The following is a 20,434-nucleotide window of genomic DNA, read 5'->3' as shown; positions in this document are numbered from 1 at the left end:
GGTTTCTGGATTAGTGTTGGCTGGTACTGTGCCTACTGCAGCTACTTTCAACTATGTTGTGCATATCAAGGTAATAGTTTCTGGTTTCAGAAATTAACGTATTAAACCTGATTTCAATGACTATGCTCTAAATAAAGCTATATATGGATGCATGCAAAGGAACTGATGTGGAATCTTCCTCTGATTTGATAGTGGTGTGTATGTGAAATTTAAAAATTGAATTTTCAGAAACGTATACCTTGGCATGGGCTTAAGATGGCACTGTCCTGCTGGTTCTCTGTCTGTTCATCTCTTGTTCCCCACTCCTAATTTCCACTGTCCTAACATTTTTTCCCCCTGGAGATTATTTACTGGGATCACTTATCATTGATCACCGAGGGCTTCAGGATTGAATCTAGGAAACATGCTGCTTGTCTTCCTCACCAACATGCTGCAATTCATAAGTACATTCTCAAGAAAATGCATGCACAAAACTGTGTATTTGTTTCTGTTCAGTGATTGTTACACTCCCAATTTGTAATCCAGTTATGATCTGAGCATAATTGAGTTTTCACATCACTTATAGAGGTGGGAACTCCCATGCTCATTCATTGTCTTAAGCATCTGGTTGCACATGATACCTACTTGTATCATGGCTGGACAGGGATGTTTATGCTGCTTATTAAACTCATAAATTAGAGCTACCTAAAATTAATTTTGGTTTTGATGACAAATACATATTTCTGCAGAGTGCTTTCTTAAGGGACTCCTTTACCTCTCTGTTCCTCAGGCTGTATATGAGAGGATTGATCATCGGGTTCAATATAGTGTAACAAAGAGAGAAGATTTTGTTCAAATTATCCAGAGTACTGTTCTTTGGGAGCTGATACACAGTTATTATACTTCCATAGAAAATTGTCACTACAATAAGATGAGAAGAACACGTGGAGAAGGCCTTTTGCATTCCAGTAGCAGATGGGATTCTTAAGATGGTGAATATGATACAAATGTAGGATGACAAAGTCAGTAGAAAAGGAGGCAAAGTGAATATAAAGGAGAGGAGGAAGGTTAGTAAAGCAATTATGGAAGGGTCGTTACACAGAAGTTTTACCAAGGGGACAAAATCACAAAAGAAATGATCTATTTCATTGGGGCCACAGAAAGCAGACTGCAGAAACAAAGTTGTTATTAAAGTGCTTCCAAGAAATCCACTCAGCCAAGAACCCACCATTAATGAGAGACATCTTCTGTTAGTCATATGGGTTTTATAATGTAGTGGTCTGCATATGGCTACATATCGATCATAAGACATCACTGACAAGAGGCAACACTCTGTACCTAGCAGAAAGCCAAAGAAAAAGAATTGTGTAAGGCAGCCACTGAAGGAAATAGTGTTCTCTAAGGAAAAAGAATTGGCTAACATCCTGGGCAGTATATTTGAGATGTACCAAATCTCCATGCAGGACAAGTTCCCCAGAAAGAAGTACATGGGTGTATGAAGATGCTGATCAGAGATAACTAAAACAACAATGAGGAGATTTTCCAGCATGGCTGCAATGTAGATAACTAAAAATGTTGGGAAAGAAAGGATATAAAGCTCAGAAAAATGTCCAAAACCCAGAAGGATAAATTCTGTGACAACAGTTGCATTTCTTCTTCCAGCATTCATTTTCACTACCAAAAATGTATGTGGGTTCAATGGATTTGTTTTAGAAAATTTTAGTCTGAATGTTTCTTACTTCCAACACCACCACTATTATTCCATGTGTATCTGAAGGGACACCACCTGAAAACAAGTGTCATATTGCTTCTCTCAGTGTGCTCACAGTCATTCCTTCAGGAATCCAGCATCAAGCAGCTACTTATTGCATAAATATCACCTCAGATGGAATACTTTTCAGAAAATTATGTTCAACTGTGAAATATCAAGAGATAAGAAGTCAACCTTTGCACATTCATATTCATATAGTACATTTCATTCTTTGCCAATAATAATAAAAAAAGGCTTCATGACAGCTGGATCCTCATGGGCTATGTTCTGTTGCTTACCTTAAATAAATGGACTAAATGGAAGATCAGCAAGGGTCTTGATTTTTCTGCTCAGAAAACGTACACCCCCAGTTCTCAGCAGCAACAGCAACAATAAAATCAATTTCAGGACAAAGCTTTATTCCAGACTTAAAGATATGTATGGAATCCAATAAGATGGGCATATGTTGATAAGTCTATTAAAACAGAAATGCAACTATTTACTAATTTTGTACAAGAAGTAATCAATGAGTTGTGAAACAGTTGACTACTGAACAAAGGCTCCTGGGCATCTGATGGTCTGTATCTATCTCCTTGTCTAAACAATAAAAATGTCTATTTTTAATAGTGGGTTCCAAATATATTTTATTTATTTATTGGATTTATACTTCTTCCAAAATGAGATTTTACTTAATTGCACTTAATTTACTTAAAGATAATATCAGATGTTTAAGCACTGGGGTATCTTTGAAATTATCTGAATAATCTACATCTTAAATTAATGGCTTTAAAATCAGCACTTGGAAAGATCTGTTTCAAAAGAATGAATATAGTGAAACGATGAAGTCATCCAAAAATCAGCAGAAGCAGGTTGTTTTTCTGTGTATTAATTCAATTTCAGAATATTTTCCTTCTTAAAAGTAAATTTCCAAGATTTCCTTAGAACATTTGTGGCATTTAAATGCTTTTAAAACAAAGTACAGTAATAATACTTAACACACACATACACAGGAGTAACACATATCAGAAATTTATCATCAGGTTCTGTGCCAGTCTGTGAATTTGCCTAGAGGTCTGAAATTCAGGTGAGGTTGAAAACATAGGAGCATAATAACAAAAAAATAACAATAACAATAAAACATGGAAACGAAAGAAAGAAAGAAAGAAAGAAAGAAAGAAAGAAAGAAAAGAACATTTCTTTATGCATTTTGGAAGCTTTCAAATTAAAAATGGTTTTCTTTACTTATGCATGGCTTACCTTGCAAAATAATTTTTAAAAATCTTTTGTTCTTTAAATTGTTGCCAGTTGTGTAACAACAAAAATGACTAATTCTGAGTGTTTGCCTCAGCCAATGCAATTGAAGGCAGATTGTGGTATTGCTCTGTTGCTTTTCCTATTTATGTATTTTATTGCAACCAAAAGAGAAAAAAAAAGTATAAAAATAAATAAACCACAAAGTTTTTGTGGTTTATTTAAAAGTGAGATGCCTCAGTGAAGGTTTCAGATCCTTTATGCAGCCAGAAGATTATGTAGGAGTTTGTATCCAGAAAATAGTGCTGCAATAAGACCTCCCTAGGATATATGTTTTGTAGGGAATGTCCCAAAGGCTTCATTATAACAACAGCATCAGAGCTGTTTGTGCCAGCTGTGGAGAAGAGTTCTAAGTCAAACTCACCATTAGTGACCAGCACAGGATTTGAAAAATAAAATTGCCTTAGTGGAATCTAGAGTAATACTGTATAATCTGTATGAAGATGCAACTTGACACTGTTTTATAAATTATAAATTACTAATATTAATTACTAAAATAAATGATTATTATAAATTACTAGGGGTGCATCTGTACTACAGAAATAATAGTTCGACACTACTTTAACTGCTGTGGCTCAATGCTATGTAATTCTTGGTTTTGTAATTTTGTGGGCTATTTAGCCTTTTCTCTTGGAGAGCTCTGGTGCCACAACAAACTACACATCCACTGTATTCCATAGCATTGAGCCATGACAGTTAAAACTGTGTTAAACTGCATTATATCTGTAGTGGAGATGTAGCCAAGGAAATTTTGAATTCCTCCTCCTCCAATTCACAACGGGATGTGGAGTCATAAAGTGTGTTCTTTGACGTACAGGAAGCAACAGTTTGTGGATTGCAGCTGCAGTTGAAGTGAGGCAACATTTCACCATGTCAATCAATCAATCAATCAATCTTTATTGACCATGTTGCAGGCATCAGGGATTTTTCTTTTTCTCAGAAGGGTGAATGGCTTCTTTGGCTCTGGTTTAGATTAGGAAAGCCGACCAATAAAAGACAATCTGGTTAATTGATGGGAGGCAAGGAGTTAAATGGAAGTTTCATATAGGTCCACATAGGCCAGTATGAGTTGTTTCCTTCTCCACACCAACAATTTCCTTTGTCTGTCTTCTGTACCTGCACCTCCTCAGTTTTTGGGAGGTTTGTATAGATTCCTTTTTTTGTTGATGGTATTAAACAGCAAATAAAATTTGAAAACTACATAGGCTTTGAATTTGAAGAATGTTTTAAATGTGAAGACAGTTGCTGAAATTGCTAGTTTCTTCTTTCAAGAATAAAATTAGCTAAGAATTCTATCTCTGTTATGGCTATATTAGCATTTCTACTTCAACACCACCAACAAAATAAGAATACATAAACATTAATTGAAGGACTATTCTAGAAGAGTTTATTCCTGATGTCTCTCTGGCATCTTCAGAGAATGCTGGAAGGGAAGAGAGTGGAGTAGGTGTGTGTGTGTGTGTGTGTGTGTGTGTGTGTGTGTGTGTGTGTGTACCCCACACATATCCCACTGTGTGACCCTGGGTTGGGAGAAATGATTTCCATGTTAATCTGTGTATTGTTCTGTGATGAATGGCAAGATCTCAGGGTGGGAGGATATGCAAGGAAGATTAGTGTGTGTTTGACTACTAATCATTGTCGGCTGGGAAAACCTCTGACCCTGGCTGGTTTACATTTGCATTTTGCTGGGTCTTGATTTTGTTGTTTTTCAGGACTGGTAGTCAAACTTTGTTCACTTTAAGTGTTTCTTCTTTTCTGTTGAAGTTGTCTAGGTGTTTGTGTCAAGGCATGCAGAGAATAAGAATTCATACATGTACATTTGTGCTGCTCCTGTTCCTGCTCCTTGAAAACAGTTTTCGGGACTTGCATGTTGTTATGGCTGTTAACAGGTCAAGGAGGTATGGGAAGCAGCAAGTAACCAGACAGCACAGAACTGCAGTTCTATAGCTGCAGAAGAGACCAGGGATCATCCCCTGGATTACCCCCTGAATGACAGTCACCCTCTGGATCACCCTGGATGAGGATTTCTTTTAAGAACACATGTGTGTCACTACAGAGTGACTCACAAGTCTCCTCAAAAGTAAACCCCATTGAAAACAGTGGGACTTCCTAGGCATGATGTTAGGAAGCATCAAATTAGGGGAATTTTAATTAGCTCAAATATTATGAGAGGTGTGTCCTAACAACGCACACACAGGATCGTGTCCCTATGTGTATACCAGAGGTCGCCTAATCCACCCCCAAGAGAAAGAGACTCGAATACCAATGAGGTGCAATTAAACTAAGAACATTTATTAAAGCCACACAACAAAAGGGATCACACACGCACACATGCATTCAATGCTATAGCAAGGGAGGGGTGAGTTTGGGGAGTAAAGATGTTTTCTCCAAAGAACCAGATGAGATGTAGGATGGATAGTGGATCACGACTGCGAGAATGGGAAAAGGAAAGAGGGGCCGCGGTGGCTTAAGAGCTGAGTTCTGGCAGGCAAAGCTAACTTAGAGGCCCGGTGACAGTGAGCCTGGCTTCACTCAAGTGATTTTAGCAGAGCAAGATGCTCTTGGAATCTCAGGTTTGGAATGCTCAACAAGCCCACTGAAGGGCTGAAAACCTGGACCTTATATAGGGCTAAACTTGCCCTCAGGTGATGGCTTGCCTGCGAGACAAAGGCTTGATTGCTTGGGCTTTGTCTAAGCCAAAAGCTACACAATGGTTACACAATGCAAGAGGTCTGTCACTTTTCAGGAGAGTAGATACTTTGATGGCTGAGCCGTTAAGTTAATCACTGGCTCATTTAAGAAGGTAACCACATCTATTGTCTTCCTCGTAGAGGTCTCTGTGTATCTGGTTTTGCAACTCCCAAAGACTTCCTTTGAAAGGTTTAAATCTACCTTGTTCCTGGGACAATGCCTTGGCAAGGCAGCAGGCTACGTGGTCTGCTCACCTTTAGGTTAATGGCGGCTTGCTGTGGGGTCAGTCAGGGGTCATAGCTTCAGACCGCATGGCACCCAAAATGTTATATAAAACCATACTCGGTAACAACGTGAGCATAGGATTGCACCCAGAAAGATCAGATCCATATTCATTCAACAGACATCAGTCTGAAACACTGTAGAAAAAGGTGAAAGGAGGAATGTAAAAAGAACTTTCTTCCTTGTTATGATTTCTGTAGTAAATTGAAAACAAATAAGCTGAAACATCTTTTCATTTTCCTATGGATAGCTTATAAGGGAGCCTTGGTGGTGCAGTGCCAGTACTGCAGCCACTCACTCACAAACCACAAGGTTGTGAGTTCAATCCCAGCCAGGCGCTCAGTCGACTCAGCCTGGCATCCTTCCGAGGTTGCTAAAATGAGTACCCAGCTTGTTGGGGGCAGTTAGCTCACAGTTGTAAACTACTTAGAGCAGGGGTAGGCAACCTTTTTGATCCGGGGGCCGGGTTGCTGTCCCTCAGACAACTGGGGGGCCGAAGCCAAAAAATAAATAATTAAATAATTTTTAAACAATTTAAATAAAAAATAATAATAAAAAATAATTCCTACATACACTGCACACATTATATTTTGAAGTAAAAATCAAAATGGGAACATATACAATACAGGCCCGCTGCGGCCTCTGGAGCCCTTCAAAATGGCGCCCGGAGCAGTGCGGAAGCTGCGGCGGGGGCGTAGGGTTGCCATAAGTCAGGACATCCAAACCAGGACAAATGTAGAACACAATTTTCAAATGGAGGACACTTTTTTAAAAAAATGGAGGACACGCAAAAATATTTGCTGATTTTTTAAAAAATGTTAATATAAATGCATATTTCTGAGGCTTCTATAGACAATTGCCCCCCCCTTGCCCCGCTTGCCCGCCACTTGCCCTCCCTTGCCTGCCGCTTGCCCCCCTTGCCTGCCGCTTGCCCCCCTTGCCCCCGCTTGCCCACCGCTTGGCCCCCCTTGCCCACTGCTTGCCCCCGCTTGCCCCCACTTTCTCCCCCTTGTCCGCTGCTTGCCCCCCCTTGCCCGCCGCCAAAGGCCCCGCACGCTCGTGCAAGAGGCCTAAAGTCCTGGGATTGAGGGGGAACCAGGCCGGGGTGGGCAGGGGGCCCCCAAAAGCGGGATTGTCCCGGGGACTGCCAGGATAGGGGCGGCAATCAGCGGCAGGACCGGGCTAGGGCCGGTCCTAAGGCCTCGGCGGGCTGGATCCGGCCTGCGGGCCGCAGGTTGCCGACCCCTGTGCTACGGTCATGATGTAATGGTATCCTTCACCTCAGACCTGCTGCTTCTACTAGATTTGTAGGTACTCTTACGTCTGGTGGTTTGAGTGTTGGACAATGACTCTGGAGGCCTAGGATTTAATTTCCTACTTGTCCATGAAACCCACTGAGTGACCTTGGGCTAGCCACACACTCTCAGGCTCAGGGAAAGGAAATGGCAAACCTCCTCTCGACCAATCTTCCTAAGAAAACCACATGATAGAGCTGGCATAAGTTGGAAATGACGTGAAGGCACATAATAACAACCATCACACCTGCAATTCCCATTGCACTCTGACATCTTGTACCAGAGGTCTGGAAAATACATTACACAGGACTGCATCAGGAGAAGTGAAGAAAGCGGTAGTAGGCTTCTACTGGCATTAGGAGATTTCACCCTTGAATTTTGGCTAGTATTCTACATTATGAAAATGGAACAATTATGAATAAAAAAATTAAAGTAGCTAATAGAGCTGCTATATTTACGGATGAATAAATCTAAAGAGCCCATCTATCCTCATTTAACTATTCTTCAGTGTAAATCATTTTCCAGAGTGATCAAGGAACAGTCTCTCAAAAATCCAGAAAATGCATTGGAATTAATCCAAATAATTAATACTCCTCAAGACTTCCTGAAGTGAAGCAGCTACTTTGTACCTTTCTCTAAAAAATTTTTATAAACTGGGCATTAATTGTGCAATATTGGGAGTGACTATTGCACAGTTACAATTACAGTTAGAGAGACAATTATAAGGTTACAATTTAAATAAAACAAAACACACAAGAAAAAATGGATAGCAGCAAAGGGCAGGTGAAAAGAATTAAGTCCAACCGTTCCTGGTATGATGAAGGTGTGTCTAACTGCTAGTCTTCTATTGTGGCTAGAGGAGTATCAGTTGGGATCTGGAGGAAGGGGCTCTCATCAGCTTCTGGGCCTAAGTACAATGGAGATTGGATACTGAAGCTGGAAGGCTAGGTTCCTGAGTCATTACATGACAGCATGAACCTCTGTATCCAATATTTACCATGTACACCCCCACAATCACCCCCAAAAAAAAGATACAAATTTGTCTAGTCACTTCCCTAGAAGACTCTGAGATACCACAAATAGTTATTCTGGACCAATTTCACCACTCCTGCACTTGTTTTATTGCTGGATTTTTTAGAATCTCATCGCCCACAGAACAAAAATGGTCCAAAGTGGCCAGTCATGCCACTTTGCCCCAAAAAACATTTATTGCAAACCATCTGTCATTTTAGGCCAATTTTCTAGATGCATTTCAAGCTGGCTTCAGGCCTGATTATGGAATAGACATCCCCAGTCACCTTAGTGGACAGCTTGCAACATGTACTGGATTTTGAGGGGTTGTGTTGGAACTTTCAGCAACCTTAGATATCAATTACCACTGGATGGGACTTAGCAACTCTGTTTTTCAGTGGCTTTGTTACTTTCCTCCTGGGCAACCTTACAATACTTCCATTGTGGAATGGCCTGCCAGACTAGATCCGTCAAATTACCACCCTAAACAGTTTTTTAAAAGCTATATTCCAGCAGGCCTTTCCTGAATAGTTCCCCAACCACTAGAAGAAAAATCTAACTGTTGAACTCCAACCTCACCTTAGTCATGGTCTATTGTTTATTGTATTAATTTTCAAGTATGTTTTAATTCTTACATTATTTAATTGTATTTTAAGGGGAGGATTGAGGGTTTTGGATTGTATGTTTTTTAATTTTTGTAAGCCACCCCGATTGTATCTTGTAGAGGGGCGGGATATTATTATTATTATTATTATTATTATTATTATTATTATTATTATTTATATTCTTATGCCCTTCTTATTCCCATTCCCATTCGCATGATCAGGCCAAAGATTATCACACTCACACGCTTCTCCTGTTTTTTTCCCCATCCATGAAGTGTAATGCCCCCAACAATTCGGTATAATAGGAGTTCTTCATCATACCAACTGACGGGGGCCCTTACATTCATGGTTGGAGAAAAATGGCGATAAGCATGTGGTGTGTGATTAATCTTTTGCCTGATCATGCGAATGGAATGAGCAATCTGCTCTGCTCTCTCTTCTGATGCATCTGATAACTCACTTATCTTGACTTGATTGACTCCACAATGCATGTTTCAATTACTTGACTTGACTCATGACTTGTATATATTTTAATGAGTGCCTTGTTGTTCTAATATTATCTCGAACATGTTACAGAAAGAAATAGTTTTCTTCCTTTGAAACAATGCTTCCACTCCCTGCTATTAGCCTACTGTTCAGTGAAGACGTTAATACTATACATTTGCCATACAGAAGCTAATCCCCTTCCTATAGATTGCCTGTCCAAGCACATTGCCAACACAGGTTACTGTTTCCCTCCTAGAACAACACCCCCTGCTCTGGGGGGGGTTGGGTGGCAAGTCTTGGCCTGCTGCTTCTAGAAAACGGCTTTAGAAGGCTCTGAGTCGATCTCCCCCCCACCTAAAAACTAGGGACTTACATCCCTAGTAGAACCATCTGGGGCGGCTTGCTTCAAAAAGTGGTATAGGAATCTTATAGATATAAAATACTAAATATTCAACCAATTATTGCGTTCGCAAATATCAGGCATTTTTCTTACCTAATCTCCAAAAACAAAAGGCCATTATAAATGGATGATGGGACAATTCTTTTTAAGGTGCATATTTAAATTATATTTTGCCCTTTTTATATTGTGTATTACCAGAGACACTGTTGCACCCTAGCTGAAGTCTGTTTCTCAAGCCTCCTTCATTCATACTCCTATGTGATGCTGCCAAAAAAATGTTCATCTAAACCAAGTGGTCCAAACTGTGCCCTTTAAGCGATTTTTGGAGTAGCTTCCAGAAAGCCTCAACCATTTTGCCTCAAAGTCTGGATTGTGACAGCTGAAATCCAAAAACTCCCTTAAAGCGCACAGTTTTTTAGACAGAGGCCAAAGAGGAAAAGGATGACTGGGGACCTAAAAGGGCATTGAAAAAAACGGTGTTCACTCGGAGGCTTTTTTGTTTATTGAGACATGATGAGATGCTGATTGATGATGATGATGCTGATGATGCTGATGAATAACCTCTCCCCCAAGTGGGACACAACACTACAATTAAAATATACACACAGAGCAAAAATAAACTATTAGATATTCCCTATCCTCCTGCACCACCATAGTTATTCCTCTGGCTTGCCAGGTCAGTTAGAACAGTTATTCCCCATCTTATAAAACAGCTTCTTAAAACTAATAGGAATTTTTCTGTTGGCATTTTTCACTGTTAATAGTGCTCTTGCTAATGAGGAAATGATTATTATTTATCTCATCATGAAACTGTTATGACATTTGAACTGAGGATAGTTGTTGTTTTGTTGTTATGTGTCATTATTTGTTATTTGTGTTTTAATTAGAATAAAAATGAAACAACTGGCGGATTGCACGCTCTATACTAACTTTATGCTTCAGTTGACTATATTGAATCCTTATGTCGCTTTGACTTTTCTTCCAAATGGCTCATTTCAGTCTCCTATCGTTTTTGCTGCCATCTCTTGGGCCTTTATAAAGGAGCCAATGATCATGTAGTCACATTGGACAGCTAGCTTACCGTCAAGAGAATAAGAATGAATTGAACCGATTCTGTATGAAATTTTGTTTCTCCGGTATTACATTACTTTCTTTTTATGGATCCTTAAAATATAGATAGATAGCTCGATATAAGATTCTCATGCACAAGGTGCCTTCGTCCCCCAGAATCATTTATGTTGAAGAATCCACAATACTTAGACTGACCACTATAGGCAGTTTTGTTGCCACCAGTTTTGACCAACTTGTCATGTACACTTTTCCGCCAGTCAAAAAACAACAACAAAAGAAAACAAAACAAACAAACCTTTCCCACAAAATTTATTGGGGTTTTGACTGTTTTTTTTCATAGTGGCTTAGAGTAACACTCCAGGACAAAACAAAACAAAACAAAAACCATCCTTGTAGTTGGCTATAGAGAGAAATTGGGGACAGTGGGATATTAATACAACACAAAACATTACAATCTAAATCATTTGATATAACTCCTAAAATTAATGCAGGGTGGCACTCTTTCTGCTACATGCTAACATGACAGGTAGCCTTCATACACTGGAACGGCAATGTAGTCAGACAATACCTTACACAACTCAGTATTTCAGTTTATTCCTAACATGAAACACACACCGAGGTGGAAGAGAAGAGGAGGGGGAAGAGGAAAAGATGGATAAAATACCAGGAATAGTACTATAATCTGTTCTGTTTGCTGATGAGTATGAATGCTACCAATTGAAAATCAGAACAAATGATTTATCAAATAAGTAAATTTTCCGGTATCATTCTGAGAACAATGGCTTCTTTGATCTCTCCCACTAGATTTATTTCATCCTTGACTCTTCAATAAAAGATTAAGACAATGGCAAACCACCTCTTGAGTTTCCTTTACCTTAGAAAACCCTGTGAAATTCATGAGTTTCCATCCATTGGGCAGTGACTTGAAGCGTTGCCCGAACACACATGTTACACAGAGCTGAAACCACGTGTCCTGTCAGAATTGCATCCCATCTTATTCCACTTCCCCATGGTATTATTCTTTCTTATGGTTTAATTTCTACCCTACTCCCAATTACGGGGACTCAAGGCAGTTAAGAGGGAGCAAAAGGGACCGCTCCTTTTAGGACTTAGAAAGCTATGGATGCAGGGGGTTGGTAGGAAACAAAGGCTAGAGTGTAGCCCCTATCAACCCATCTAAAATGACGATGTACACAAGGAGGCAGATATGGGTTTTCCCATATTCTCTGCTGATGTAGGCTCACAGGCCTTAGTCTGGCTCCTCCCACATTATATATATTATACAACAGAAAGTAAACCATTATGCTTGCTAGAAGCCAAATTGAATTCACCAGGACAATCTCTGACTTAAAACTTCCTAACATTTATTCTCATAAAAAACAATTAGTCATATGCTTTCATAGTTATCAAACAAGAAAACTATTCTCTGGTTGTGCGTGAGAATTGTTTGTTTCTTGTTTTTTCTGCATCAAACCAAAGCTGGCCTCGAACATTAAGTAAAAGTGAGGCAGCTCTCAGCTAGCTGATTTTGGGAATCATGAAAGGTTCTCAAAGTATCTACCAGCAACCAGTGCTGTGAAGAAAGGTTCCGGAGTTGTGAGTTGGCTATATGGGGAAACACGGGACACAAAGCCCCCTCTTTCAGTCTTGCATCTGCTCCGTGGGGTGTTACTAAGATGTTGCCTTCCTGCAATAAGACAAACTGAGGAGGGCAAGTCAACATTTTTGTACTTCTTTACCTTAAATAATATATTGAAAAAGGCCAGGATAAGCGGAAAGAAGGAAAGTGACACAGCACAAATTGTTAATGTGTTAAACATCATCCGCCTACTTACGCCGCCTCCTCTTCTTCTTGGTCTTCCCTTACAGTTATGGGGAATTCATGTTTTGGATTGTTACCTAGGTTTACCCTTTAGTTTTGTTGCCCCCAATCCAAACAATCTCCCCTAGTTGCGTCGCAATCATCCTTGTATACCAGGCTACAGGAAGAGTAGGGGAATTGTGTTTCACACTGGCAGCCAAAAGTCTTGGCTCAGCCTTGCGCATCCAGCTCAACATACCTGAAAATGCAGCCTTTGAGGATAATCCCAACACACACAAACACACCTCTCAAAACTTAAGAACAAAGCTAGAAAATCTAAGGATACTTTTGGCCTGTGCTATCTGACCCATTCAACCTTAGTCCCTACGTTTTGGGGCCGAGGTCGGGGTCGGTGCTACAGACAAACCTTCTTCAGAGCCTCCTGACCTCTTGATTTCTCAGGCAGTAGATGAAAGGGTTCAACATTGGTGTTCAATGGTGATACAACAGAACCGTTTGTTACGATCGAACGGATGGATCCTCCTTGGTCGGTGCCACATGAAGCGAGTAGCCTGAGAGACGATTCGTGACCACAGTGCGGTGGAGCTGCACAGGTAGAGGACGGCTCCTCTGGCCCTGGGCAGTAGGAATACCCTACATGGTGCCCACATAATGCAGATCTACGAAATAATGGTACTGAAGTGGGGATTAACCGACTTATCAAGGCCAAGACCAAAGCCCCACTATTTCGCCACTGTCATGTCTTCACATACCATATTAGTCAGGGTGAAATGTCACAGACGAAGTGGGTTGATGATGTTAGGGACCCACCAAAGGGCAGTCGCGGAGAATGAAGACACACCTTCAGCATTGAGCCAAGACTCCAGTAGCCCTGAACCCCACACTGCTAACTGCTGCAGAGGGTTGGGTCATGTGGGTGAATAGCGCATGGATTGCAGGCTGGCCACGAACGATCGAAGCCATCAACTGCCAGGAAGAGAAAACAGTTCTGTACATATGAGGGAGCTGAAAAAGTAGCGGCTGCGGTCATGCACCCTTCCAAAGAGAGCTGGGTGTTTTCTTTCACTCGGAAGTTGACCCCATAGCTTTGGAACAACCACACCACAAACATACCATGACTCAGGACTGAGAGCTTGCTGAGGGAAGAAATACCTGGGTTTATAAGACAAGGGTTGGTTTTGATCACCGCCCATGATAACATGTTCTCCCCGGAGTGTCAAAAGGTAGGCAACAAGGGAATATGACAAACAGAAACCCTTTGCAGTTCCATGGTAGCTGGAAATCCAGGAGCAAGACCAGAATTCTTGACACGTGCTCTTTCTTCTGGTCCATGGATCTAAAAGAAGGCAAAAGGTGTAAAACGAGCTACAGAAGGCTGGCATTAAGAAAATATATCAGTTCGGATGCCGTAAGAGGGTACAAAAGAGAGAAATTGTTAAAGGAAATCTCTGAGAACTCGAAGGACAGGGCATCCCTTATGTTACAATAAAGCTGGATTTGAAATTCATAGATTTCAACCCCACAATGCTTATTTCCTTTATTTGTTTCATTCATCTCCATTGTTTATTTTTAATTTGAAACATAACCATCGGCCATAGGCATACCACTTCTATCTGCTTATCAGTGAACCTCGCACTCTCTGAGCAAGTACACTACAACACACTTGCGAGAGATAGAAAGAAGAAAAATACCAAATTACTCTAGATTCCTAGTATGATTGCCTAAATTTCACGGACACTACCATGAAATTTCTAGGAAACAGAAAGCCATTTTCCCCTCTCTTTAAAACTGGTTTTTGCAGTATGCACGAAGACTACAAATTCTCCATACTTTTGTATGTGGAGCTGCCAAACCCTGTACCTATTCGCCCTGTCAATCAATCTATGGTTAAAAGTAAGCTATTCCTCAAAACCTTCAGGCCTGAGCCAAAAAAACGATACCTACATACCAGCATTACCGTGTAAACAACTAAAAATACAAATTAGAAAAATCAGACCAGACTGATTTATATCATACGGTCTGCAACTCGCCATGGATCTTATGAAAAAGTGCCACAAATTTATTCTAACACCCCTTCCTCAAGTCTTAGCTCAATTGTCATAGCATACAACGACAATTACCTATTTTCCTATCTACGACTAGACAACTACTCTTGTGATCTGGAACGTCTTAAACCAACAATGCCTCTGGAATTGTTTCTAAAATAATCACAGGACATGCAGAATACACTACTGTACACCAACACATGGGATGATTTTAATGCCAACATGAAAAAATTCACTGAAACCTCTGGTCAACTGCTGTCCAAAAGGGGCCCAACTCTTTGAAAGCTCCCTTAGAAAGACAAGTAAAATCTGGACGTGCTATTATTATTATTTCTATTATTTTCTTCATTCTGGTCATCCCAGGTTAAAAAGACACCATCTGAGGTGCAGCCTTCCTAATAATTCCACAGTTCGCAGATTCTTTATCTGATTCCAAGTCTTCAGCATCCTCACATTCTTTTTGCTGACTTATATTCTACTTGTACCACTCCTCCCCTTCCAAAAATCTTCTCGGTGGCCAGTTCATATCCATTATTCTATCCTACACTCTGGTTCTTCTGCAGCTGGGCTTAGTGGATTAGACCACATTATGCTCAAGAACTGTGGCTGTGATGCCATCAGAGCTGTGTGTTAAAAACTGCACTCTGCCGCAAAAAATGCCTGTACTAACTATCACCTTTGATGCAACTAAATCTGCCATTTCTGGTCACGCCTCTACTATTTGATTCCTGTCATCACTCTTCTGTGTTGCCTCCTCAACCAACATTTTAGTGCTAAATGTAATGTAGACTCCACAATTTACATTGTTAATCAGGAAAAGCAATTAAGACACACAAGCCACAAGAACAAACCTCAGTTGAATCATTACCTGAGTTACAAGTCAGCTTCCAAAGAATGCTTCCACATTATCTTCTAGACCCCTTTGGATATCTTTTGAGCAGGTTAAAACCCCCCAACCCTGGTAGGTTCTGAAAGGAAGATGAGTTAAATTGGAGCTGCTTTCAAGCACTGGCATCTTGCTTTCTCAAAGTGGAGGCTGACCTGACCCAACTATCTGTAATCCAAAAAGAGCTATTTTGAAGGGAGCTATAATGCGATCCTCTCCACTGCATTCAGATGCATTGTTCAGCCATAACAATGTGTTGCTGGAACGTATACGATTTAGCGCTGAAGTTCTACTCCAACTCCTCCAGGGGAGCCAAGCAAGTTGCTTCTGTGCTCCGGGATGCCTTGGTAAACTTGCCAGACATGATAGTTACTTCAGCGTTCTGCCTTGTTCTTTGACCTTTGACGATCCTCGTCGACATTGTGGCAGCCGCTTACAACCCTGGACGCATTACTGTAATTACCAAACATGGGACCCATGCCCTTTACATAGTCAGGAACTGGAGCAGTCGAGCGGATTAAGACTTAAGAGTTGTCAAACATGGCTCTCAGATCTAACACCTACGTTATCGTCAATACAAATATCGAGGGCAATAAGAGTATTGAATGAAGAGTATGTTCCTAGGGCTTGGCCGCTATCCCACCTGGGGGTGGGACCTTCCGGTTGGGCGGGTCCGCCACGGTGCCACCCCGGTTTGGCCCCGCCCCCGGGATCCCCCTCCCGCGAGGCCCCCTGGAGGCAGTTCCGCGATCGCGGCGTCTCCCAGGCCCTGGTTGGGGGCTGGGAGATGCTGCTCTCCCAGGCCCCAGGGAGGCCCTGGACGCGTCTGCGGATCGTGGAGTCCTCGAGGCCCACCAGGGGCTGGGAGCGCTGTCTCCCAGGCCCCAGCCAGGCCCTGGGAAGGGGCTCTGTGATCGCGGAGCCTCCGCGGGCCTGGGCTGGGGCTGGGAGGGACGCTGTCTCCCAGGCCCCCAGGGAGGGCCCTGGAGTGCGTTCCGTGATCGCGGAGGTCCCCGAGGCCTCGCGGGCCGTTGGGAGGATGCTGTCTCCCAGGCCCCAGCCAGGCCTTGGACAAGGTTTAGAAATGTAGGACCTTTTTTTTAATTTCCTGGCCAGGAAATTAAAAGCCGAAACGAAAAAAAAGGTCCTACTGTTTAAACCTTGGTCCCCTACATTTTCCCGGTTTAGAGGTCCCAGGCGGTCGGGCAACCCTAATTCGTTCCAGATACCAGTTCTCCGTTACTTACGTAGGGAACCCAATATCTCATACAACCTCATTCCTGTTTGTGGGACTTTAAATAGCCAGGGATCTGGGGACAGTTTCTCTCTCTGATACGTGGCTTGGATTGAGGTAGGCCAGCTGAATCCGTGTCAATCTCTTCCCATCTGCACCCCCAAGCTGATAGATACCGCTTTCCCAGGGTGAGAAATACTCTATTCTCCCTGTCTGCACATCGTTTGACAAGATAGGGAGGGCAACGCCAGGAAAAAAAACGGAAGAGGAAAATCCTTATAAGCAGTAGTACTTGGCTAAAACATAATAAATATCCGGGACTTGCATCCTAGCCAGCAGGTAAAATCGGGATTAACAAACAGACTCGAGAGACTTAAAAACATCCACAGTCCAGGGCTTGGATGATTATATAGTATAGATCTGTCCTTTTTTCCACATTTGCTCACCTGCCCCCTCCTCCCAAAAATCCCATCCAACTTCTTTCTGTAGTGAGTGAGGGCCTCTTTTGGGGGGTAAGGGAGTTTTCACTGTGCACAAATGTTTAAAGTGCACTCAAACCGGTCAAAGTAATTTTACACATAGAAGTGCCAAAATGAACCTCATTGAACTCTTCACCCCAGCATATTATTCCACCGACTAAGTTAAATAAGATTATATATTTTCATGTAAGACCGTGGTGAACCTTTCATTCTTCCATTCTTGGGGCCTCAATATGAAGCGATGAGGTTGTGATGACAACTTTTGCTTCTGTGAAGGTTGTCCAGCTCCGAACCATACGGCCCTGAGATTTTGGGCCAATCTTAGGCCACCCCACAGCCCCCCCCCCCCCAGTGATAATCCCAGTGGCAGAACCTGGACAAAGTCCTTGGCTGCATGGTACATGTAAGCATACAAACCACCCATTGTTCAGCGGAATGTCATTCAGCTTACAATACCAAGGCCGTCTGCGTGGGCCGAATCCCAGACTACTCTGGGAGCGGCCAGGGGGTATTCTGGCCTGAGCTGCCCTGCTATCCCTTGTCTCTCTGCGGACACTCCCACGTGCTGTACCATGCGCGTTCACACCCACATGTCCTGCTATGCTGCTACCTGCTGTCCCCACTGGCACTCCACTAAAACGCTTATGATAACGTTCCACTCTCAACTATGATATTGGCTACGTGAACTGTTTTTTAGAGAACTAATATGCATGTAGTAATTCAGTATTACCTTTTATCATTGTTCTTGGTATTATTGGATTATTTATTGAGTAATCCTGCCTCGATCCTTGCGGAGGCCGGAAATTAAATAAACATTATTATTATTATTCTGCTTATTATTCTTATTCTATTATTATTATTCTGTATTATTATTCATTATTTTAACAATAAAACAATACACCTGGCGCGAGTAGACCAGTGTTGTGGCAAGTAATCTCAGTCACATGATCTCAGCCTCCAGGAAAGTGACGGGACACATCCTCTGTACAAAACTTGTGCAATAAACCCTATGATAGGATCACTATTTCCGATTTATGGTGATCCTATCTCCATCGGACAGACCACAAAAAGGCACAGACACAGAAGCTAATGTGCTATTTCCGGGACCAGTGATGATCCTTGAGGTCTGGCTCTCAGTCTCTGCCGCTGCCCCAGCGAAGAAGAAACGACATAGGTTGAAGTATTGGGTGACAAATATGCTGGTTTCTCCTGCCATTGGGGGAGACACACACATTGCTGGTGCCCCACATCCGAATCCTGCTAACAACTGGACGCCACACTCGCCCTCCTAGATCATTTTGTTCTTTATGGGAAGCGGGGGGCCTGACGGCCCTGCAGCAGCCACGGCTGACAGTGTCTATGGGTCATGTGTCAGGACGTGTTTTGGGGGGAGTTTCTAGCCTTCAGTTTTAAAAAGCCCTGTTGATTTAGCGGGAGGAGAAATCTATGTCCACCTCCAGGAAAAGGACAGGGATGTGAATTAGATGAATTTGCACTTATTCTAAACCCCTCTTGTGATTTTGACCATAACAGACACATACAATGTCCCTTTTCAGCCCCAGCCACCACCAGAGTACCAACAGTGACAATACATGTTAATGCAACAAGAGGCTTTTGAGAACACAATTTATTGCATAATCTGGAGGGTCCAAGAAAAGCCTTGAAATCACTATGAACTGCAAACGTATTGAAGGTTTATTGCAATAACAGTAAAAGTAATGTTGCAATAATGTTACAGTAACAACATTGTAATGTATAAACAGTCCTCTGAAAATGTAAAGCAATCACTGATCAACAATGTGATGTACAGTACGTACTGTATAAACAGTTCAGCCCTCTGAAATGTAAAGAAATCACCGAGCAGCTACATCGGATTATCAAAGGTCAGATAATCGAGGCTCTACCTCCATGCCTCTGACAACTGCCTACAATATTCAGTACTCCTTGCTCCCTAAGAGCTTAGGAAATAAGCTCACAAAATGTAACTTAACACCCACTCCAAGACTGGAATCGGCATATGCCACATTCTTCTTCAAAGATAGTTTATATCTGCTCTTAAGTCTGATTAGTGTTGGAAGACAAAAGGAAGGATTCCAGGGACTCAGATAATGTTGGATGAATAGTGTCTCATAGTACTAGCTGGGCAAGTTGGTAGGAGTTCAGGACTGGGCTAGCCAGATAGGCACAGCAGTGGCTCATGGAACTAGAATGAGCTTGCCTCCTCTCAAAGAAGACACCTTTAGGTCCACAAGCTGTCCAGTGGTCAGCAATGTATGCAAACAAGGGTTCTCCATTATTGTTTATAAAATTGCAGACTAATGGAATTTTAGGGAAGAGGAGAAACATTCTTCTTTTGTATACATTTGTGCATTTGGGTGTGGGGCTTTTTTCTTAATTATAATGTCATGTAGTGAATAGAAAAATTATACCATTAGAAAACTGAGCCATCTGCTCAGATGTCAAGAATGTTGACTACTCTAGTTATAAACTTGAATCCATAGTTTTAAAAAGTAGATTCAGGCTACTGACACACAGCAGAATTAACACATGTTGACACTGTTTCAGCTGTCCTGCTTCAATGCTATGGATTGGTAGTTTTTTGTGGCATTAGAGCTGCCTGGCAGAAAAGCCTACATATCTCACATAAACAAAAAATCCTACAAATCCTAGAATTCCATAGCATTAAGACATGGCAGTTAAAGTAGTGTCAAACTGGATTAATTTTGCAGCGTTGATGCAGCCATAATTTAAAATGAGTAAATCACCATGTTCTACCCTTGATTTAAATGCTGTGTCACTGCATTCTACTATGTATGGTTTTCTTATATTTCCCTGTCCCCTTCATTTCTAGAGATATTGCCATATATTTTTCCCCACTGCATCCACCCCAGTATTACAACCTCAGGAACCGAGTAGCATAGGATCCAGACTTTGAAAAAATGTGAATTATTATAAGGAGGTTTCAATGCAAAAGGCATGAAAACCACAAAATTATCAAAGGATTTAATGAATATCTACTCTGGGTTTTTGAATGGTTTTTATGCTTCTTCAGATGAAGCCAAGAGCTTTTCTCTGTTCCTTACAAAT

At 41.6% G+C, this 20,434-nt stretch overlaps 1 protein-coding gene across 1 annotated transcript; it reads right to left on the bottom strand.

Annotated features, from left to right (window-relative positions):
• Positions 1-667: 667 nt before the first annotated feature.
• LOC121933681 (olfactory receptor 6B1-like) lies at positions 668-1,648 on the bottom strand. The gene has a single exon (XM_042473665.1). It carries the CDS (start codon positions 1,646-1,648, stop codon positions 668-670), a length of 981 nt encoding a protein of 326 aa, XP_042329599.1.
• Positions 1,649-20,434: the final 18,786 nt, after the last annotated feature.

The sequence above is a fragment of the Sceloporus undulatus genome, chromosome 6 (assembly GCF_019175285.1).
Source record: "Sceloporus undulatus isolate JIND9_A2432 ecotype Alabama chromosome 6, SceUnd_v1.1, whole genome shotgun sequence".
NCBI lineage: Eukaryota > Metazoa > Chordata > Lepidosauria > Squamata > Phrynosomatidae > Sceloporus > Sceloporus undulatus.
Note: the sequence above shows the minus strand (reverse complement) of the source record. Positions and strands in the feature narration are given on the sequence as shown.